Source organism: Pelophylax lessonae (assembly GCF_965119305.1).
Source record: "Pelophylax lessonae genome assembly, chromosome: 8".
In the NCBI taxonomy this organism is placed as follows: Eukaryota; Metazoa; Chordata; class Amphibia; order Anura; family Ranidae; genus Pelophylax; species Pelophylax lessonae.
Genome location: NC_138775.1, coordinates 299,828,495 through 299,851,933, shown reverse-complemented (window position 1 = coordinate 299,851,933; position 23,439 = coordinate 299,828,495). Strand labels below are relative to the sequence as shown.

Below are 23,439 nucleotides of genomic sequence, written 5' to 3'. Positions count from 1 at the left end.
AGCCAAAAAAAACAAAACAAAAGCAGTCTGCCAGTCCTTGCTGAAACACACCCCAACGTATGATGCTGCCACCACCATGCTTCACTGTTGGGATGGTATTGGTCAGGAGATGTTTCCTGGTTTCCTCCAGATATGAATGTTTAGAATTAAGGCCAAACCATTCAATCTTGGTTTCAACAGGCAAGAGAATCTTGCTCCTCACAGTCAGAGTCCTTCGGGTGTTTTTTTTTTTGTTGCAAACTCCAACTCGGTGGAAGCCTGCAGTGATGGTTGTCCTTCTGGAACTCTGCCCCATCTTTATTTCTTCGGGACCTCCAGGTCACCAGAACTAGTGTCCCCATTGGAGGACACTCTTCCCCCCCCCCCCCCCCCCCTCTATTTTTGGGGACAAACCAAAATTTGAGATTTTTGTTCAGTTTCAATGATAATGGTATTCAGGACAAATAGAAAGGGTGAACCTCCTTAAAACAAGGGAACAGACAGCAATAAAAACCTGATAGGGGCTCTAATCCTCCCTTCTATAGCATCCAAAAAAAAAGTTTGGCATTTAGTTATACTTAAAGTGAACCTTAAGTCACTACCAAGTTCCCCCCCCCTACCGAACTACCAAATGCATCAAATCCCCCCCCAATACATTTCTTAGTCACCCCCACTTATCCTCTCTGGCCTGGTGGGGACAATGTATGCTGCAACGCCTGCAGGCCCCTAGATTAGTCACCTAAGGTTTCAACTCAAGATTTTGTCCCACCAATACTACGGCAATGAATCACAGAACTAGAACTCTGCATGCGTGGGATGTAGTGGCACCTCATCTGGAGCTGGCCAAGAAGTGAAGGTGGATCCGGATATACCAGGAACTAGGGGTGTGCCAATATCGTTTTTCGGCGTGTAACACGGGATAAGCGTGGCAGGGGAAAAAATGCTGCTGCAAACCAGATTTTGGTGGATCGCATGGAATGACCAGCACATCTATTTGCCATATTATAACATCTTCAGTAGTGAACCAGTTTAGAGTTTTGACAAATGGAAGTCTTAGTGTTGAGGACTAGTTTATGCTCTGCTCCACGGCCCATGTGGTGTGTGTGTGCGCGCGCGTGCGCGTGTGTGAGAGAGAGACTTTGGGGACACCTGTAGTTGCAGGTGCTCAGCTTTGGGCTCTCAAATGTAACCAAAGATAACGTTTCTTTAAAGAACAAGGAGCTTCCATAGATTGATAGGGTGTGCTTACTGTAAGCCGATGACTGGTTCTCTTTAACATGCAATATGAAACCTGTGCAATGCTTGCCAACAGTCCTCACAGTATGACAAAGGCCTTGTATAAAGTGTGAGAAGTAATGCTCCAGAAAACAGTCTTGGCATCTTACCGTGTCGGTCATGCTGATCCGGTGGCAGTCCAGGGTGGATCGGAATTCCTTGATCATCCTCCCAAACTCCCAGTTGGGTGCGCTGGTGTCACAATCCTGCATACAGACGTCACACATTAAACATTCACACCCACCTATCAAATATCAGATGCATGTAGGAGCATCATCTCCCAAGTCATGTCACTCCAACTAAAGCCAATATTTCAGTGTTGGGTAAACGCTGGAGAGTTGAAGTTCAAACTTTAGCAACATATTCCGTAACAAAAAGCCCCACTGTGCAATCCCAGATAAATAGTACAAGTACGGTATATCCGATACCAAAAACCCTTTTCGTAAATTAGGAAAAAAAATTTGTATCCCATAGGAATGAGACTTCATGTTGAGCCTCCTGCGAGAGGAAATGAAGAAAGGAACTGGTGGAAAATCTACTCCACCCCCTCCCATCCACAATGTAGTGTAGCTTTAGATACCTTAAACTAGTGGTGCACCAAAATGAAAAATTCTGGACCGAAACTTCAGGATGCACATAGCTTAAAATTGAAACGGGTAGTTTAACCACTTAAAGGACCAAGCCCATTTCTGACATGTTGTAAAAGTTAAAAATCAGTATTTTTTGGTAGAAAATTACTTAGAAAGAAAATTACTTAACACACATACTTTTTTTTTTATAGCAGACTTGAAAAAAAAAATGGCAGTCTTCCAAACGCAGGTGTGGGGGGGGGGGGGGGGGGGGGATATTTTTAATTTATTCTTAAAAACACACAAGAATCACTTTAAAGACTGTCATTTTCAGTTTTTGGCCAACTGCATCCTGTATTTTTTGTTACCAAAAATTCCATTCGGTGAACCTCTAAAATGAATATGAAATTTCTGCCATTAAAAAAAAAAATCGGCACCTTTTTTCCTCCCCCCAATCTTTATTATATCCAGAAATAAACCAAAAAAAAAAAAAAAAAAAAAAAAAAAAAAAAAAAGGTACCAGTGTTGCGTTTGAGTCACATGACCTATGAAAAACGCACCATAAACATGTAAAATCACATCACAATCTCAGCTGTTTTTTGGGAACCGACAATCCCCCCCATCGGCAAAACTGAGATTTTCAGCGGCAGATATTGCTGCATCCCTACCTTAAACTGTTAAGTTCACCTTTATCAACCTTTCACAAACACCCTCCATGGCATTCCAGATCCCCTGAATAGTATAGTACAATAGTGTTATAGAGAATAGTACATACCAAGTGCTCCTGCTTTCCATTACACATGCAGCCAGGTTTGGGGGGGGGGGGGGGGGGCCTCTCTAAACTGCTGGCCCCTCAATCACCCTGTGCTGCCATCTGCAGGGCAGACTACACGCCACAAGTGTGCGCCCCCTAGCGGCAGGTTCAAAGCGTGCACTCCTTCTCAAGCTCAGCAACTAGAGAACACTGCGCATGCGCGCACTTTGAACGGGCTGCAGCAACCGCACACTTGTAGCATCACGTCAGTCTTGCAGACAGTAGGAGAGAGGGGGGAATGATGGGCCAGTAGTTTCTTCTGATAGGACTCTTCTCTCCCCACCCCCCCCTGCATATGTATTGGAAAGCAGGCATAACATTTGAAGTGAGGAGGCGCTGGTATGTACTATTCAGGGGATCAGGAAGGACATAGGAGGCTTTTCGTAGAGTTTCTAAAAGGTGACCATACATCTGAAAGTGTCTAAAGCCAAAACATTTCTAATTGTGGATTGCTGATGGGGGGGAATCTTCCGGTGGGACATTTGTTGCTCTTACTGCATGGTGATCCTCTGCACCCAATGAGATGAAAACTGTTCCAAAAGAAGGGGGGGGGGGGGGGGTTGAGGACTGTTAAACAAGTGGACCTTCCATGTAAGTCCATAAACAGACCTGCGTTCGCTTATGGTCCTCATTTCGGAGTTCTGCGCTCGCTGTTCTTGCCTTTTATTCTTCATTTTCTCCATCTCTTTCACTATGTTGGACTTTCTTCTGGCTGAGTAAACAATAAAAAGGTCATGTGACCATTACCCAATTAAATACCAGCAAATGACAGCGTGATCTGCGCCCAGTTCTGGAAACTTTAAACCATTCCATGTTAGGGTGACGTATAAACATGCACTGTGGTGCCATTCATTTTAACTGCCATCCCAACACACAGAGGCAATGCATACATGTATAGGGAACCCTGCTGACTTCTGAATGAGCCCAACCCCCCCACCGAGAGAGCTACAACAGCTACAGCCCGATGGGAGTTTTCTTCACATCCCACATTGACCAGAGCCGATTTGCTCAGCGACAGCCAATCAGCCTTCATGATGGCTCACCTGCGTTGCTCTTCATGGCAGAAGCCGACTCCTCCACTATTTCATTCACACGTGGCAATAACCGGCTCTCTCCGATACTGCTATATTTTGTGGGTCTCGTCCGCAAAGCTGAGGAAGAATAAAAGCAACATTATTCACTACCAACCAACCGGACCCCACTGAGACCCCCCGACCAGGGGGTGCCCAGACCCCACTGAGGCCCCCCCCCCCCGACCTGGGGGTGCCCAGACCCCACTGAGGCCCCCCCGACCAGCACAAACCTGAAGAAAGAAACCCACACCCCACTTAACTAACGATACTTACAATTATTTATACTCTGCTGTACAGCTGGTTCCGGAATGGCCTCCACTTCCATATCCAGGTCGATTTGACGGGTTTCGGGAATGGCGGACATCCTGATAGAACGACCTCGCAGGACTGAAAAGAGGTGGTGTCAAATTACAAGAAAAAAGTCCAGTCCAAGCCCAACCCATAATCCTGCGCTCTGCAGAGCCAACAACCGCACAGCGACCAGAACAGCCAGCGCCAGATGTCGGGGCAATTACTAAACCGAGAAAAGAAAAAGAAGCCCGGTGGGTGTTTGAGACTTTCATAAAATTTGTGCTCAAAAGGATTTCCGGAAAGGGCTTGGGTCCAGGTTGGGGGGGGGGGGGGGGGGGGGGAGAGGACACACAAAGCTGGTCATCATCAAATCCCCACAGAGGAAGAAATATACAGGAGGCGCTTTACTCCACCAATCTCCATCCACATCAAAGGACAAAATGAATAAATGTAGCGGTTCTTAGAACTCCATGTTATTATTGGCTATAGGACAGCATGGACATTCTACAACACAAGCGACCATAATAAAATGGCAGGGAAGGGATTATGTGGGATCATTGGCCAGTTGTTCGAGGCAATTGGGATGGATGCCATGGGCCAGAACTGCTGCAGGTTCCAAGCGCTGGAAGCCAATAAAACCGCATATTTTTTTTTACATCCTTAAGTTTTCCTCTGTGGGGAAATGGGGGCAGTCATCTACCCACAATGCATGCAGTGCCGTCATTCCTGCCCCCACCAATAGAGGTCTCTGGATGCTCCGGCCGTTGTGCTGCTGAGGCTGCTCTGCATCTAAAGTCATAATTAGTATTCTTAATGTAGAAAGCACATTATTTAGGAATTAAGGTGCAGCAGTGCCCTCTCCCGGTGCAGCAGTGCCCCTCTCCCGGTGCAGCAGTGCCCCTCTCCCGGTGCAGCGTGACTGAGCCATAAGCCTTTTCAGTGATTGTGACAGATTTATATGCAGAAGAAGTGGAGACACACCTTAAGGCCAACCAAGGACAGGAATAGGAGGGCCGTCACTGCTGAGTGGATTTTAAAAAGATTCAGGCTCCAGGGCCGTCACCTTCATCTCGCCTTCTCTTATGTAGGGAGCCCATTACCTGGAGCCAACATGCAGCCGGTAGAGTCCGGTGTACTCATTCCCCTACACACTGAGCATTCAGCTCCAATGCATGAGACTCCGGTGCACCAACCAGTCCCACTGCCAGTAGCCGGTCATACTCTGAGCTGCTGCGCCTGGACAGTACACCCAGCGGTACCAAGGTTAGGACAGTTCTGTGCCCAAGGATGGATGCTCAGAAAGCAGACTTCTAGCACTCCATGCATATCGCTCGAAACCTTAGAGAAGCTAGATGCACTGTCCAGCCGCACCTCAGATTTTTACAGGCTGCCGGCAGTGGGACTGGACGGTCTACCGGCATCGAAATTCCAGAGCCCCATGCACCGGGGCTGAATGCCCATACGTATGGGGCCTACATGACCAGATATTGAGCCAAGGATCAACAGTTCTTCAAACCGGCCACCTCCCCATTCCTGTCCTCAGATTCACTGTAAAGAAGAACTCCGCTTATTATTCACTTTGGAAGGATTGTTTGTTCCTTGTGTGCTCCTCCTCCGGTCTGATCCCTCCTCCTCCTATGCCTCCTCCTCCTATGCCGCCTCTGGTCTGATCCTTCATGATAAACTCCCCATGATGCAGCATCAGTTTTGCTCTGTGTGTCATCCCAGGACCCGGAGAGGAGGAATCGGATGCAGACTACTCATAGAAGGTGCCCATTACAGGTCAGTCCACATACAATCTAGTTTTGGGCCGGTGCAGAGTTCTTCTTTAATGTGAAAATAGTTAGCCTTGACCAATTAGAAAGCCCCTTTTCACTAATATACAGCACACCGAGATCTGATTGGCCGGATTAAAGCTCTCTGTGTATCAAATTTGCTTTAAATTAAAAAAGGTTTAAAGTGAAAACTGTTATGATTTCCTGTGAATTGCTGATTATCCAGAACCCCATTTCCTGTACAGAGGTGACCAGAAAGGGGGGGGGCATGGATGGTGGGGCAGCCAATAATAGAGCGGAGAATCTCACTGAACTCCATGAGCAGATCAATTATGAAGAAAAAAAAAAAAAAAAAAAAAAAAAAAGGGGCCCCATGTATGAAAACTGGACAGAATGAGGATTCACTCACAGCAATCACTTCACCGGCACTGGTCCATTACCTGCATGGATTATAGTGTCCTTACACTCCAATGTCCCCTCCCCCACAGTCGCATCAGTCTCTGTACCAGAGGAGCTTACACTCTAATTGCTCAGTCACACATTTTACTTTGTACAGCACTGCACTATATGTCAGAGCTATATAAATATATAATAGTGTGTGACTGTGGGGGGATGGGACATTAGAGTGTAAGCTCCTCTGGTATAGGAGACTGATGTGACTGTGGGGGAGGGGACATTAGAGTGTAAGCTCTTCTGGTACAGAGACTGATGTGACTGTGGGGGAGGGGACGTTAGAATGTAAGCTCCTCTGGTACAGAGACTGATGTGACTGTGGGGGAGGGGACATTAGAATGTAAGCTCCTCTGGTACAGAGACTGATGTGACTGTGGGGGGGGAGGGGACATTAGAGTGTAAGCTCCTCTGGTACAGAGACTGATGTGACTGTGGGGGAGGGGACATTAGAGTGTAAGCTCCTCTGGTACAGAGACTGATGTGACTGTGGGGGAGGGGACATTAGAGTGTAAGCTCCTCTGGTACAGAGATTGATGCGATTGGCTCAGTGATCTCTGTACAGCACTGCGGTATATGTCAGAGATATAAATGTTTAAAAATATATACTGCAGTGCTGTACAGAGATCACTGAGCCAATCAGTCTCTGTACCAGAGGAGCTTACACTCTAATGTCCCCTCCCGCACAGTCACATCAGTCTCTGTACCAGAGGAGCTTACACTCTAATGTCCCCTCCCGCACAGTCACATCAGTCTCTGTACCAGAGGAGCTTACACTCTAATGTCCCCTCCCCCACAGTCACATCAGTCTCTGTACCAGAGGAGCTTACACTCTAATGTCCCCTCCCCCCCACAGTCACATCAGTCTCTGTACCAGAGGAGCTTACACTCCGTCTTGCATGCATATAAAAATAAATAAAACGTAATGCAGGTGGAGTCCTGTTTGGATCTGATCCAGGGACCCCCAGCGCTGGGAGGAAACCCCCACTGAGCCGCTATGCTGTCAGAGAACACTGACTATGGGGGAGACCCCGGTGCTCCCAGTTTTCATACATGTTCCCGGTGTGTACTATACAGGGCTGAGCAGACAATGGCTTCCTCCACCATGGAGAACACCGACCGGATAACCCGATGACAGAGGAGCTTGCTCAGTGCCCATAGTTCCATGTACAGGGTGGGGGAGGGGGGGGGGGGCTCTGGATAAGCTGCAGCAGGGGTGAAGAGGGTAATGGGAGAAGCAGCCGCCCACAGGGGCCCCCGGTTACCTGTCTGAGGGGCGCTCTCTGCTACGGCAGGGTTCGGTGTTGTCACTTCAGGAATATAAAGAGTGAGGGCAGATTAGGCTCCATTGTCGGTCATGAAAAATTCACAATTCAGCAGCAAAGTCTTTGTCATGTAATGTGATCTCCCTGCCGACACTCACTTCGTACATTACAGGCGAGATGACCATGTCAGGTGCAGTACCTACTACCGCCTGCAGCTCTGGGGGCGCTCCAAGCAAGTCATTGGGTTAACCCCTGAAGCCCTGGACTTTAATAAACATCGCTTCCTTTGTATAGTTGGCAATAAAACCTGTGTGTTTTTTTTTTTATTTGCTTCCATATGCGGCTCTGCTTCCTACTTCCCTACACGGTGATTGTGCTTTACAGTTCTACTACTCCAGTGCAAACCCAGGAGGAACTTTGTATCTGCACAAGAGATTTCAGCAGGATGTTGGACAAGCTGATGCCATGCAAGTAGGCTGTCTGCCCCCCCCCCCCCCCCCCCAATACTGCACCACTGACCCATCTGTGTTCTGTATTATTTGCAGGACACTTCTGATGTTGCCCCTCACCCCCAGCATGGTGGGAGCGAGCAGAAAAAGTCAGGTGATATCCGAACTTTAACTTGTGATCTGCCCATGTGCTGTGTGGGGAATTGGGGAAGGGGGGGGGGGTGCAACTGAAATTGGGGTTCCCCACCAATGTGGCATTTACTTGCTTGGAGTCCCTGCATTCACTGCTGCCGGTGCCATTGCAAACTGGGCATCCTCTGCATCTCTCCAGACGTGCCTGGCTTGTTAACACCGTCTGCTGTCACATTACAAATACAGCATCCCCGGCATCCCTCTTTCAGCCATGTGGCATTTACTTGCTGGAGCTAGCCGGGAGTCCCTACATTTATTGCTGTCAGCGATATTGCAAACCGAGGAGCCCGGGCATCCCTCCACCGCTGCTATTGAAAAACACAGCATCCCTCCTACAGCCATGCCGCATTTACTTGCCTGGCGCTAGTTAGAAATCCCTGAATTTATTGCAAACAGGGCAACCCCAGGCATCCTTCCAGACATGAATGGGCCCGGCTTGTTGTCAGTGCCTGCCGCTGTTATTACAAAACATGGCAGCCATCTTCAGCCATGCGGCATTTACTTGCTTAGAGCTAGCTGCAGTCCCTGCATTTATTGTGGCTGATGCCATTGCAAATGGGGCATTCCCAGCATCCCTCCAGATGTGCCTGGCACTGCAAACACAGCATCCCTCCAGACATGAATGGGCCCAGCTTGTCCATAGCGGGTGCTGCGGCTACCATGCTTGCACGGCATCCCTGCAGACAATCCCCAGGCTGCATGCCTAATACATGCATGGATTGCACACCCCTGCTTTGAGGCCTCATGCATTTTTCTGCTCTGGACAAACCAGGTCACTGCAGGGGTGCATAGAATACAATGGCTTTCAATGTGTCTGCACACCATAATGTTGTACACCACAATGTTGTACACACATGTCGTGCAATAAAATGCAAAAACAAATGCACATTAGCGCATGCCAAAATGGAAAAAAAAAAAAAATTAAATAAAAAAAAAAAAATTGTGAATGCTCAACAGAATGAGCCAAAAACCCAACGTAATCTGCATAAATCACACGATGCTGCCGATCCATTTTCTATGCTTCATTCTTATTCAGTGTGAAAGGATCTAAAGATAAACGGTTAGCATTCGGGGGGCCGGTCACTTAACAGAAGAGAGATGCTGTCAATGTGTATAAAACGCAGCATAACGCAATGCACATAAAAATGCAAATTAAATGCGCATGCGTTTTCCATGCACTAGGGGGAGTGGATGAGCAGTATGATGTGAAGGACCGCAAGTCTGCAGTACTGGACTGAAGGATGAAGCCGGAACAAACCAAGAAATGTTGGCGTTCTCCGTAGAAACAGGACTCAGCTTTCAATAGCTAGCAGCAGGATGGTTTGCTATGGGTGACCCCCCCCCCTCCCCCAGCACATCTATAGCAGGACGAGTCATCTGACCCCCAGGACTGGACTCAGCCCGCGGTGACACTTCCTCAATAGATTACATTTCAGCCGTAAAACACCCCGAAAATAGACAGAACCCAGCGGAGGCGGCTTGTATGGAAAGGTAATCAAAAGTCTATTTATAACCTCACAGGACGAGATGCTTCCAGACTCACGAGGACTCCACATCCCTCATTACATCACATCTAGGGTTAGAGAGCAGACACTGACACCCCCCCCCATCCATATTGACAACGAAAGAAGGCCACCACCTCACTGACCCCCCCCCCCCCCAATTCATAGTGACAACCGAAGAAGGCCACCACCTCGACCCCCCCAATTCATAGTGACAACCAAAGGCCACCACCTCACTGACCCCCCCCCCAATTCATGGTGACAACCGAAGGCCACCACCTCACTGACCCCCCCCCCCAATTCATGGTGACAACCGAAGGCCACCACCTCGACCCCCCCAATTCATAGTGACAACCGAAGGCCACCACCTCACTGACCCCCCAATTCATGGTGACAACAGAAGTAAGCCACCACCCCGTGTGGTGCGATCTTCATTTACATAGGTGCACAGGACCATGTGGGTGCGTTTGTTTTTTTTGATCACTTATTGCCATCACAAGTGATAAAACATACCAGCATGAGCTGTGACCAGTCCTCTCCTGACCCTTTCACGCTTGTGCGACTTGCAAAGTCACATGGCACGTAGTACCCCATTCATTTCCAAGAAGTACCTTTCATATCTGTGCAACTTCAAGTCGCAGCAACTTCAAAGTAGTCCAACTTTGATGCGACTTGAGGTCCATAGACCTCAGGATTACACAGGCATCGCTTCAAGTCGCATCAATGTCACGTGACTTTCAGGTCATACAAGTGTGAAAGGGGCCTTATGGAGAGATCTGAGGTCTATTAGATCCCCCTGGGCTCCAAAGCAGAAGATCAATCCGAGGCATCCCAAACAATCGGCCAACGCTAAGAATTAACACAGAAATGGCATGAGAGCCACAGATCTCACCTTCTTTAGGAGGTGCGGGGATTCTGGAGGAGGTTTTGCGTCTTTGACTTTGCTGGTGGGAAAAAAAATAAAAAGAATTATCCCAATTTGTTTGTAGAACCCCCTAAAATCTGTACAAAAAAATAAAACCAACAAATATATATTTTTTTTTAATTTGCATTTCTATTAGTATTATGAAAACACCCCTCTATAGCAGCCCCACCCCCCCCTCCCCCTACAAAAACTGAGCGCCACCAACATGCCATAATGTGAGCTTCAGGGGGTGGGAAGAGGCAGACAAGGAAAATATTCCTGGAATTTCGCTTTATCTCTGCATTCACACTTGTGTGATTTGTTATGCCACTTTAGATATCAAAGTCACATGACAATTCACAGCCCTTTTTTATTCAATTGCACTGGTTCAAATCGGTGCAACAAAGTTACAGCCAATTCCCCCCCCCCACTCTATTGCATATCAAAAACATATTATACAAATTACATTTACAGCTTTCCAAGTTGATCATTCTATTCATCTACTCTCACCAATCCCCCCCCTTCCATACTCTCACCAATCCCCCCCCTTCCATACTCTCACCAATCCCCCCCCCTTCCATACTCTCACCAATCCCCCCCCTTCCATACTCTCACCAATCCCCCCCCCTTCCATACTCTCACCAATCCCCCCCCCTTCCATACTCTCACCAATCCCCCCCCCTTCCATACTCTCACCAATCCCCCCCCCTTCCATACTCTCACCAATCCCCCCCCTTCCATACTCTCACCAATCCCCCCCCCTTCCATACTCTCACCAATCCCCCCCCTTCCATACTCTCACCAATCCCCCCCCCCCTTCCATACTCTCACCAATCCCCCCCCTTCCATACTCTCACCAATCCCCCCCTTCCATACTCTCACCAATCCCCCCTTCCATACTACCCCAATTACTGCAAATTTTCTGATATTTCTGTGGGTTTCCCTTACCTTCATATGCTATGATAGGATTAACCACTTGCCGACCAGCCGCCGCCTATATACATCAGTAGGTTCCTGCAAATCGCCGTAATTGTACGGCGGTTCGCAGGAGTGACCCTGGGGGCGCGCATGCCCACTTGCCAGCAGGGAAACGAATCCACGGGGCCGGCAATTGCCGCTGGGCACCCGCGATCGCTTGCCGTTCTCTTCACGGGGGTCACAGCTGACCGCTCTCTGGAATCAATGCAGAGCTCCTGTGTTCCTCCTATTTAGGAACACAGGTCTATTGATTTCACAAGCACACTCCCCCCCCCCCCCCCAGTTAGAAGACACCCTCTAGGCTCACACTTAACTCTTTGATCACCCCTGGATTAACTCCTCCCCTACCAGTGTCATTAGTACAGTAACAGTGCATATTTTTAGCACTGATACTGTAGTAATGTCACTGGTCCCCCAAAAGTGTAATGTCAGTTAGGGGGTCAGATCTGTCCGCCGCAATGTTGCAGTCCCACTAAAAAGCGCAGATCGCCGCCATTACTAGTAAAAAAAAAAAAACACCTTTAGTTTGTAGACGCGATAACTTTTGCGCAAACCAATCAAAATAGGCTTATTGGGTTTTTTTTTCTCCTTTACCAAAATATGTAGCAGAATACAAATTGGCCTAAAACGATAAAAAAAATTTAGATATTTAATTTTTTGGGTGGGAATGTTACATAGCAGAAAGAAATAATGTTTTCAGAATTGTCACACTGTTTATAGCGTAAAAAATATCCATCGATCATATACCACCACAAGAAAGCTCTATTTGTGGGGAAAAAAAACAAAAAAACAAAAAAAACAAAAAGGAAGTCAATTTTATTTGGGTACAGCATCGCATGACCGCGCAATTGTCAGTTAAAGTGCCACCCTATTTTTTCACTTTGCAGTTTCCAATAGAAGAAAATATCCTGAAAAAGAATTGGATAATTAAAAATTTTTTTTTCCACTTACCTCGTTTTTAAAATATACTCACCTTCCTCTCTCTGCGGCCCGCACCGTCTCTTCCGGCTTGCGATGACTCCTGGGAGCTGAACGTCATCGATCCCAGGAGTCAATGAGCCTGCACCGGCCACGCACGTCACTTCCGGTGTAACGTTAAACCCTACCCCGTGAAAATTCCCTACCCTCATCACTTCCTGTGCACGTACGTCATTGAACAACTTCCCACTGCGCATGCGCTCAGCTGCGGAGGGTAGAGAATTTGCATGGGGTAGTATTTTTTAACGTTACACCGTGTCATACATCAGCTGTTGCCGCGCATCCCACTGTGCATGGGCAGCCACTACATTAAATCATCTCCGCTCCAACCCTGAGATTTCCCTGCGGGCGGCCGTCATTCATCAGCAGGTGCGGCGTCCCGCATGATCTCGGCTCCGATTTATATTTTCATAGACCTGCTGCTGCTTTTATATTTTGGAGCCGAGATCAGGGGAAGTCTGACGTGTTGGAGAGGATTTAATGTACGCGCGGCAACAGCTGATGCGGTGTAACGTGAAAAACACTACCCCGTCAAAATTCCCTACCCTCCGCAGCTGTGAGCATGTGCAGCGGGAAGCGGCTCAGCTGTTGAATGACGTACGTGCACAGGAAGTGACGAGGGAAGGGAATTTTCACGGAACACCAGTGCAGGCGCGTCATTACCTGCCAAACAGCTTCTGGGCATGCCCAGAAGCTGCGCAGGGATGCCGCGCCTGCGCCGGAAGTGACGGGGGTCTCTTCACGGGGGTCACAGCAGACCGCTCTCTGGAATGAATGCAGAGCTCCTATTTAGGAACACAGGTCTATTGATTTCACAAGCCCATCCCCCCAGTTAGAAAACACCCCCTAGGCTCACATTTAACTTTTTGATCACCCCGGGGTTAACTCCTTCCCTACCAGTGCCCATTAGTACAGTGGCAGTGCATTGTGGGAGAAAGACGGACAAGAAAGACGGACAAGAAAGACGGACAAGAAAGACGGACAAGAAAGACGGACAAGAAAGACGGACAAGAAAGACGGACAAGAAAGACGGACAAGAAAGACGGACAAGAAAGACGGACAAGAAAGACGGACAAGAAAGACGGACAAGAAAGACGGACAAGAAAGACGGACAAGAAAGACGGACAAGAAAGACGGACAAGAAAGACGGACAAGAAAGACGGACAAGAAAGACGGACAAGAAAGACGGACAAGAAAGACGGACAAGAAAGACGGACAAGAAAGACGGACAAGAAAGACGGACAAGAAAGACGGACAAGAAAGACGGACAAGAAAGACGGACAAGAAAGACGGACAAGAAAGACGGACAAGAAAGACGACACTCTGGCTTCAGCTGCCCACACCTGAGATGGCAGCTCTGGACAAGAAATTTTCAAGGTATTTCTTCTAAAAGGTGAACCCGGGGACAGTTCAGAGGCTATCATTGCTGAAATGCACAGCCCTGACTGTCCCGGAGGTATTACTTTTAAGGTAAAAAAAAAAAAAATGTTTCATTTCAGGGTGGAACTCAGCTTTAAGGGGGTAAATCTTCCGGTCCAAAAGTGTTTTAATTGCATTCATCCATTCTCTGATAGGAGTTACAACTTGCATCCATCTTAGGATTTGCTTTCAAGCCTGAAAAAGTGTTTTTGCAAAAAGATCTCTCCATATCCTGACCAATCATCATTGAACACCCCCAGCAAACACTTCAGGGGTCAAGGTACCGGTCTTCATTCCTTTCAGATAGTTTTTGGTTTTTTATGACTTTACTCCAAATCTCCCATTGCCTCTCTACATGACCAAACCAAGTGGCAGAAATCCGCTTCATCTTGACGACATCGCAAACGTTCTGATGTTGGCCTTCTACCCATTTTATATCATCTAATAGGGCGAAGATATTTGGGGCGTTATAAACAATTGTGTCATCCTATTTTATTATCTATTGGCGATACAACCAAATGTGAAGAATACATCTCCTCCCATTTCTTATCTGTCATTTCTGGGATCAATACCGGACATTTATCTCTTCCTTTCAATGCTTCTCTGCCTATTTCAGCTTATAATAGGAAAGAGTACAATATTGCTATCAGACACCCCCCCCCCCTCCCAATTTCCTATAAGGGGGTATTTTGATATCTGTAAGTCGCAGTAACTTTGAAAAGGTTTCTGCACTTTGGTTCAACTTTTGATGACACGGATCCATTGAGTGGAAACTCGCTCCAAGGTCACACTGGAAATTGTGCGATTTTGGAGATGTGATAATGTGAAATTTGGAGAAGGTTTAGGTGGTCTTTTCAGGTTTGCATCGCTGTCTGTGTCCCCGTTAGGGGGATTCAACCCACTTTGTCCTGGTGACCACTGGAACCAATACAGAAGAAAGATGTGTCACCAGCACAGGAACTGACCAGAGACATGTGATCCCCTAAAGCAGCTGCAGGGGAGAAGAGAGAGAGTGCTAACAGTTGAGCCATTGAAGCCCATGGGTGACCACTGCTCCAGGCTTACCAGCCGGTCATGTGATCTCCTGTGTCAGTCAGCTGCAGGGGAGAGGAGAGAGCACTGGCAGCTGCTGGTAGAGCCTGGAACAGTGACGGCACCAAAAGGCTTCAACAGCCAATCCGCTTTCAACACTTCTTCCTCTGACCTGCAGCTGTCGCTGCCTGACACAGAAGAGTTGGATCATATAACTGGAGCGAAGACATTACTCAGACTTCAATGGCCCAACCGTTGTCAGTGCCCACTCCTCTCCCCTGAAGCAGCTGCGACACAGGGGAGCCAGATCATAAGACTGGAGTGGTGACATCACTTATAGGCTTCAATGGCCCAACAGTTGTCAGCGTTCTTTCCTCTCCCCTGCAGCTGCTGACACAGGGGAGCAGGATCATATGACTGGAATGAGGACATTACCCAGAGGCTTCAACGGCCCAACCGCTCTCCTCTCCCCTGCCAACTGCTAGTTGACACAGGGGAGCTGGATCATATGCCCGGGTTGGGGACATTACCCATAGGATTCAACGGCTCAACTACTGTCGCACTCCCTCTTCCCTGCAGCTGCTGTAGGGGGGTAAAATGACAGGACCGGAGCAGGCTGAAAATAGGTTAAATATATACACATCTGTCTTTAACACAGGTTAGCCACCATAGGGATTGGGGGGGGGGGGGGGGTGCAGTGACTAAAGCGGAATTCCAGCTTGAACCGAACTTAAGCCCGACTCTCACCAGGACTTTTCATTTTCTCTAGACTTGGAAAAGTTATTACTGCATTACTGTCTATAGAAAATCCCAGACAGGCACACAACACATCGCCACCTGAAGAAGCAGCTATCCATCTTACATGTTTCAGGTCCTGGGGACTAGAAGTGGGCGATTTTTAAGTTAGTTTTCCTGCAGGAGGAGCTCAGCAGCATGGAGGATATCCACAGCCCAATGAGGTGATCAGGGACAAAGCTGCAGTCTGATGGTGTAACCCCCCCCCCCCCCACCTTACCTGTGCGGCCATGTTCCTCTGTGGTGGCATATTCTCCTTACTGGGGGGGTCATACGCAGCTTCAAGCAGTTCTGGATTCACCGCCACAACATCCGAGAACAAAATCTGCAATCAGAGGAGAGATCAGAGCTTCGACCAATAGACAGAGCCCATCTCTGGAGATATTCCGTATGGAGGACATTTCAGGCTGGACCCCTCCCACCAGCACCACCCCCCACCCCCCCATCACCCCCCCCCCCCCCCCAATCCACCATGCTTCATGGACCAGCACTGGTCTGTATGACACCCAGCATCAGTCATCCCCACTTCCTGTGAAGGACCCGCCCCCTGCGGTTAGGTCACTCAGTGGCCCCGAGATCATAGGAGATTAGAATATATTTCATGGCAATCTCTGCAACCCAGCACAGGGATGGTGGGAACCCCTCATAATGGGCACAGCGGGTGTACAGACCCGGGAACTCAGCACAGGGATGGAGAGAACCCCTCATAATGGGCACAGCAGGTGTACAGACCTGGGAACCCAGCACAGGGATGGTGGGAACCCCTCATAATGGGCACAGCGGGTGTAGAGACCCGGGAACTCAGCACAGGGATGGTGAGAACTCCTCATAATGGGCACAGTGGGTGTAGAGACCCGGGAACTCAGCACAGGGATGGTGGGAACCCCTCATAATGGGCACAGTGGGTGTACAGACCCAGGAACTCAGCACAGGGATGGTGGGAACCCCTCATAATGGGCACAGTGGGTGTACAGACCCGGGAACTCAGCACAGGGATGGTGAGAACCCCTCAAAATAGGCACAGTGGGTGAACAGACTCAAGAACTTCCCAATAGAGATAAAAGAAGAGGGGGAGGCAGAGGGGTAAATACTAAGCATTGAAATATCAGGTTTTGGTGGATGGGCCATTTTGGATACTTTTATTGCAGATTTTAGGTGTACTTACCGTATATTTCGTCCCATCCCGAAAAAAAAAAAAAAACACAAACCCCCCCCACCAGCTCAGTGGGAGAGGGGCAATGGGTCCAGTCACTCTGGTTACAGGTAAATCCTCAGGACGGCCCGTCTCAGCAGGTCCCCTGACCCCCGGTGTGTGCACAGCCCCCGCACTGCCGGTTCATCCTCACATCCCAGCAGCTAATCTTAGTAAATCTCTAATCGGATGACGGCTGCTGGGAAGGTGTTGGATTACCTCCAGTTATTTCAGGAAAGCATCGCCCCGCGTTCCCTGACACCATCCCACACCCAGCGTTCCCTGACACCATCCCACGCCCCGTGTTCCCTGACACCATCCCATGTTCCCTGACACCCACAGCAACTCCCCAATCTTCCCAACATCCTGGGGTGAAGTGGACACGAGACGCAATCAAGTCATAACTGGAAAAGTCCAATAAGATGGCGATTGGTGAGCAGGAAAATCTCTTCTAAACAGGCTGAAGTGTGTATGGGGGGGGGGGGGGGGACTGCAATCCTGTTTACAGTTTATGGATAGATGTGCAGTCAGCATCAGTATGAACAAACTGGATTGGTGGGAGAAAAAAAAAAAAAAAATGTGTAAGATCTAAAATAGAGAGGTCAATCATCTTAACATCTGTGAAACAGCGCCCTCTGGAGGGGAATAAAGTGAACAGTCAATCCCCTTTACCTGCCGGGCACAGCCTCCCATTTGGCACCCCAGGCGGCCATTTAGGTACACAGGACATATAGCATATAAAGAAAAGACAATTGACCATTCTCTGGTGACCCCCCGCAAGGTGTTGTACGCAATGCAAGTCCTCTGGTGACCCCGCCGCAAGGTGTTGTACGCAATGCAAGTCCTCTGGTGACCCCGCCGCAAGGTGTTGTACGCAATGCAAGTCCTCTGGTGACCCCCCCCGCAAGGTGTTGTACACAATGCAAGTCCTCTGGTGACCCCCCCGCAAGGTGTTGTACACAATGCAAGTCCTCTGGTGACCCCCCCCCCCCGCAAGGGGTTGTACACAATGCAAGTCCTCTGGTGACCCCCCCCCCCCGCAAGGGGTTGTACACAATGCAAGTCCTCTGGTGACCCCCCCCCCCCCGCAAGGGGTTGTACACAATGCAAGTCCTCTGGTGACCCCCCCCCCCCGCAAGGTGTTGTACGCAATGCAAGTCCCCTGGTGACCCCCCCCCCCCCCCCCCCGCAAGGTGTTGCAGGCAATGGAGACACAGGTGAGTCCAGCAGAACATAGCAGGCAATGGAAGCTCCCTGCTGACCCCAGAAATATACTGCAGATAACCGGAGCCATCTGGGGACCCCAGCAGAGTATTACAGACAATAGGAGCTCACCTGTGACCCCCTGCAGAGTATTGCAGACAATGGAAGCTCCCTGCTGACCCCAGGAAGGTATATCAGGCAATGCCAGCTTTGGTGACCCCAGCAGGGAATATTAGGAAGCAGAGGTGCTAGAAACTCCCAGGTGACCCCCAACCGGATTTTGCAGGCAATGGAAACCAATGACTGCTGCAAGTTATAGCAGGCATTGGACTCTGGTCACCCCAGAAGAGTATAGCAGGCAGGAGAAGCTCTCAGGTGACCACATGGGGGGTCTATAGAAGACCTCTGGTGACCCCAGGAGGGTATAAGCTGGGCAGCGGAAGTGCGCTTGTGACTCCAGTATGGTTAAAGCAGCCAATAGAAGCCCTGCGGTAATCCCAGTGAGTATGACAGGCAATTCAATCTCAGGTAACTCCCAGCAGAGAGTGGGGGGGGGGGGGTTAATGGGAGCTCCTAGCAGAAGAAGATCTCTGGTGACCCCCAGGAAAATAAAGGTGATGAACTTGTCATGTGACTTTTCAAGCCATTATAACAACTTCATAGCCTGCACTGCCCCAAGGGAACCACCAGGCGCCCCCTCTACACCCCCCCCCCCCCCCAGGTTCGTATTACATTTTATCTCCCTGACAGGTCCTCTTCATCTATAATATAGGGAGCACTCACCTCCTTCCCCTTACTTGTATCCGCTTCCTTCCACTCCACATGGACGGAGGCCCGGTCCGGGTTGATGGAGGTCACGCTGGCATTGTGGATCAGCCCTGGAACACACAATGGATGTAATGAGAGTGACAGTCAAGAGATTATATATATATATATATATATATATATAAAACATACAAATTGGTACCAACACAAGGGGTCTCTCTCTCCCCCCCCCCCATCATCATGGACACCAATCATGAAGACAGACGGATCACACCAACTCCTCTAGGGCCGGCTCATCCCCAGGAAAGTATAGCCAACCAATCCCTCCCAAACACTCCCATGAGGACCTCCGGCACTCCCATGTATCTAACTGCCAATAGTTAAAGAATTTCTAAAGAGTTCATCCTGATTGGTTACCCCTCCTGACTCCTCCACCAGTCATAGGCTGTCCATACACAAGCCAGAAAATTGTTCCAAAAACTGTCATTTGGACCGTTCTTTTTTTTCTCATCCAAAAGGGCACAAATAAGAGTGAAAATATAAAAATGGGTTTGAAAGGCTACGTTTCCCTTTAAAAAAGGGAAAAAAAAGAAGAAGAAGCCGCATTTTTTAGTAGGGAGCCAGGAAAGCATTGCACCCACAATCTGATCCCGGGGACTATGCAGGGCTCCTGCAGGCGGTCTCCCCCGTACAGCCAAGCAGTTACACATTACCAGGAAGCATCTTGCTGTACGGGGGAGACCGCCTGCAGGAGCCCTGCATAGTACCCGGGATCAGATTGTGGGTGCAACTAAAAAATAATCAGCACCGCGGCCGTTCACCGAGATCTACAAGCAGACAGCCGCAAAGGCCGCCGGATCTCGTACTTTAACCACTTAAGAACCAAAACCTATTACTGACATTTGTTGTTTACAAGGTAAAAAACAGTTTGTTCAGAGCTTTTAGAACCCCCAAACTTTTTTTTTTGGGGCAAAGACTCGAGAATAAAATAGTGGTCATTTATGTCACACTATAGCACAGCGGTCTTTCAATTTTTTGGGGGGAAAAAATACTTCACTGGAAAAAATAAATAAATAAAAAAAACACAGTAAAGTTAGCCCAATTTATTGTGAAAGATATTAGTGGGAGGGGACACGTCCCCTTGCGCTCCTTGTGATATCAGCCAAGCAGCTGATTAGCCGCATCACTTATAATCGCCTGAAAGCTGATCGTCCGCTCTAAAAAACATTAACAGGGTGACACCTCTAGCTGCACATCACCCGCTACAACCACTTCCAGTGACATACAGGTACATTGTTTTTTTTTGGGTGGGAAGTGGTTAATTTGCAGAAATCTGAATGAATGAGTGACGCGGCTGGAGCCCCACCCCCCACCACACAGCCATTAAAGTGGAGTTGCACCCATTTTTGGAACTTTAGATGTATGTAATCCCCTTTAAAACGGCTTTTACCAATGGAAACTTTTTTTTTTTTGCTAGTAAATACCTTAATTTCTGCTTTATTCCTCCTCTCCTCACTTCCGGGTCCGATCGGCGATGACGTCATTCGGCGATTCGCAGTGTCTGCTGGGATGTATTCCATTCCAGAAATCTCGCAGTAGCTGTATCTGTACTGAGCCGTGCCTGCCCCGCCTCCTCTCTTCGAGTTGTATTGTATGAATGCATTAAGGCCGTTCTCTGCCCCGCCTCCGCCCCGCCTCCTCTCATTGAGTTGTATTCATACAATACAACTCAAAGAGAGGAGGCGGGGCAGAGAACGGCATTAATGCATTCATACAATACAACTCGAAGAGAGGAGGCGGGGCAGGCACGGCTCAGTACAGCTCAGCTACTGCGAGATTTCTGGAATAGAATACATCCCAGCAGACACTGCGAATCGCCGAATGACGTCATCGCTGATTGGACCCGGAAGTGAGGAGAGGAGGAATAAAGAAGAAATTAAGGTATTTACTAGCAAAAAAAAAAAAAAAAAAGTTTCCGTTGGTAAAAGCCGTTTTAGAGGGGATTACATAGATCTAAAGTTCCAAAAATGGGTGGAACTCCACTTTAATGTCTAAACCGCTGCCAACAAAAGTGAGTACACCCCTAAGTGAAAATGTCCAAATTGGGCCCAATTAGCCATTTTCCCTCCCCTGGTGTCATGTGACTCGTTAGTGTTACAAGGTCTCAGGTGTGAATGGGGAGCAGGTGTGTTACATTTGGTGTTATCGCTCTCACTCTCTCATACTGGTCACTGGAAGTTCAACATGGCACCTCATGGCAAAGAACTCTGAGGATCTGAAAAAAGAATTGTTCTACATAAAGATGGCCTAGGCCAGGGGTCTCTAAACTACGGCCCTCCAGTTGTTCAGTAGCTACAATTCCCATCATGCCCAGTCACGTCTGGGAATGTCACAGTTTTACAATGCCTCATGGGACGTGTAGTTCCCCAACAACTGGAGGGCCGCAGTTTGGAAATCCCTGGCCTATGTTAAAAGATGGCCAAGACCCTGAAACTAAGCTGCAGCATGGTGGCCAAGACCATACAGCGGTGTAACAGGCCTTGCCATGGTTCAAAGAAGTTGAGTGCACATGCTAAGCGTCATATCCACAGGTTGCCACTGGAGTCCTCTTCCCCTCCTCCATGATGACATCACAGAGCTGGTGGATGTTAGAGACCTTGCGCTCCTCCTTCTGTTTGAGGATCCCCACAGATGCTCAATAGGGTTTAGGTCTGGAGACATGCTTGGCCAGTCCATCACCTTTACCCTCAGCTTCTTTAGCAAGGCAGTGGTCATCTTGGAGGTGTTTGGGGTCGTTATGTTGCCCTGCCCCCCAGTCTCTGAAGGGAGGGGATCATGCTCTGCTTCAGTATGTCACAGTACATGTTGGCATTCATGGTTCCCTCAATGATCTGTAGCTCCCCAGTGCCGGCAGCACTCATGCAGCCCCAGACCATGACACTCCCACCACCATGCTTGACTGTAAGAAGACACACTTGTCTTTGTACTCCTCACCTGGTTGCCCCCACACACGCCTGACACCATCTGACACCAAATAAGTTTATCTTGGTCTCATCAGAGCACAGGAGATGGTTCCAGTAATCCATGTCCTTAGTCTGCTTGTCTTCAGCAAACTGTTTGCGGGCTCTCTTGTCCATCATCTTTAGAAGAGGCTTCCTTCTGGGACGACAGCCATGCAGACCAATTTGATGCAGTGTGCGGCGTATGGTCTGAGCACTGACAGGCTGACCCCTCCCCCACCCCTTCAACCTCTGCAGCAATGCTGGCAGCACTCATACGTCTATTTCCCAAAGACAACCTCTGGATATGACGCTGAGCACGGCACTCAACTTCTTTGATGAACCATGGTGAGGCCTGTTCTGAGTGGAACCTGTCCTGTTAAACCGCTGTATGGTCTTGGCCACCGTGCTGCAGCTCAGTTTCAGGGTCTTGGCAATCTTCTTATAGCCTAGGCCATCTTTATGTAGAGCAACAATTCTTTTTTTCAGATCCTCAGAGTTCTTTGCCATGAGGTGCCATGTTGAACTTCCAGTGACCAGTATGAGAGAGTGAGAGCGATAACACCAAATGTATCACACCTGCTCCCCATTCACACCTGAGACCTTGTAACACTAATGAGTCACATGACACCGGGGAGGGAAAATGGCTAATTGGGCCCAATTTGGACATTGTCACTTAGGGGTGTACTGACTTTTGTTGCCAGCGGTTTAGACATTAATGGCTGTGTGTTGAGTTATTTTGAGGTTACAATTAGAACTCGGTTGGCAGCACATTGTCTCTGCACACTGCGCCCCTGGCGGTAGGACAGGCGTACTGCACACAGCAAAGTGATTGACACTCCCTACAGCCAATCACCTCGGAGCTCGGCTCCTCTTGTCACACATCCGTCCAATCAGAGACCTCAGCGGCCGGCGTAGTGGGCGGGGAATGTGTTTGAAATTGTGAAGGTGTAGCGGAGCCCGGCCCGGTACTCACCATTACTCCGCAATATCTTAATGACCATCCCGGTCACCATCCTGCTCACTATTAGCTGCTCCATCCTCAGCCTGACACCTCGCCGTACACCGGGAGAGAGGAGATCCGCCCGCACAGCACGTCTCTCTATACACCGAGGAGGAGGAAGACGAAGCGTTCCGCGTCTTCTGTCAGCCCCCAATCCGTACCGATAACAGCGATCTACGCTCCGCACCACCGGCCCCGATCACCCGCCGCCACTTTTTAAACAAAGCACGCCTCCCGCCTACGTCATCACGGCACGCACGGCTCCAAAGTCACACTGCGCATGCCCCGGCCATCTTTGATCATAAGAGGACGAATTATTCTTCGTATACATGGATCTTTCATAAGGAGCCATTTTACCTGAGTCCGCCGTATATTAACATGGGATCTGTCTTTGACAAAATGGCCGCCAGCTGTAGACAGTGCGAAAAGGCTTGGATTTCCACAATTCACCTTCAGATGAAAAATACAAATATATATATATAATACAGTCATATACAGGATGTCAATACTTATGCAAACCTCATCAGTAAAATCTCA

General features: G+C 48.8%; 1 protein-coding gene across 1 annotated transcript in view; it reads right to left on the bottom strand.

The window, feature by feature from the left end:
* KIF2C (kinesin family member 2C) overlaps positions 1-23,138 on the bottom strand; it is a 54,433-nt gene extending 31,295 nt beyond the window's left edge. Inside the window, exons 1-9 of the mRNA XM_082266476.1 lie at positions 22,876-23,138; positions 18,919-19,013; positions 15,961-16,065; positions 10,527-10,578; positions 7,492-7,536; positions 3,984-4,097; positions 3,681-3,788; positions 3,243-3,349; positions 1,365-1,460 (exon numbers count right to left, since the gene is read on the bottom strand). Of these exons, the coding sequence (XP_082122602.1) occupies positions 1,365-1,460; positions 3,243-3,349; positions 3,681-3,788; positions 3,984-4,097; positions 7,492-7,536; positions 10,527-10,578; positions 15,961-16,065; positions 18,919-19,013; positions 22,876-22,939 (786 nt within the window). The 5' untranslated portion in view covers positions 22,940-23,138. The remainder of the gene's footprint in view (positions 1-1,364; positions 1,461-3,242; positions 3,350-3,680; positions 3,789-3,983; positions 4,098-7,491; positions 7,537-10,526; positions 10,579-15,960; positions 16,066-18,918; positions 19,014-22,875) is intronic.
* Between the last annotated feature and the right edge of the window lie 301 nt (positions 23,139-23,439).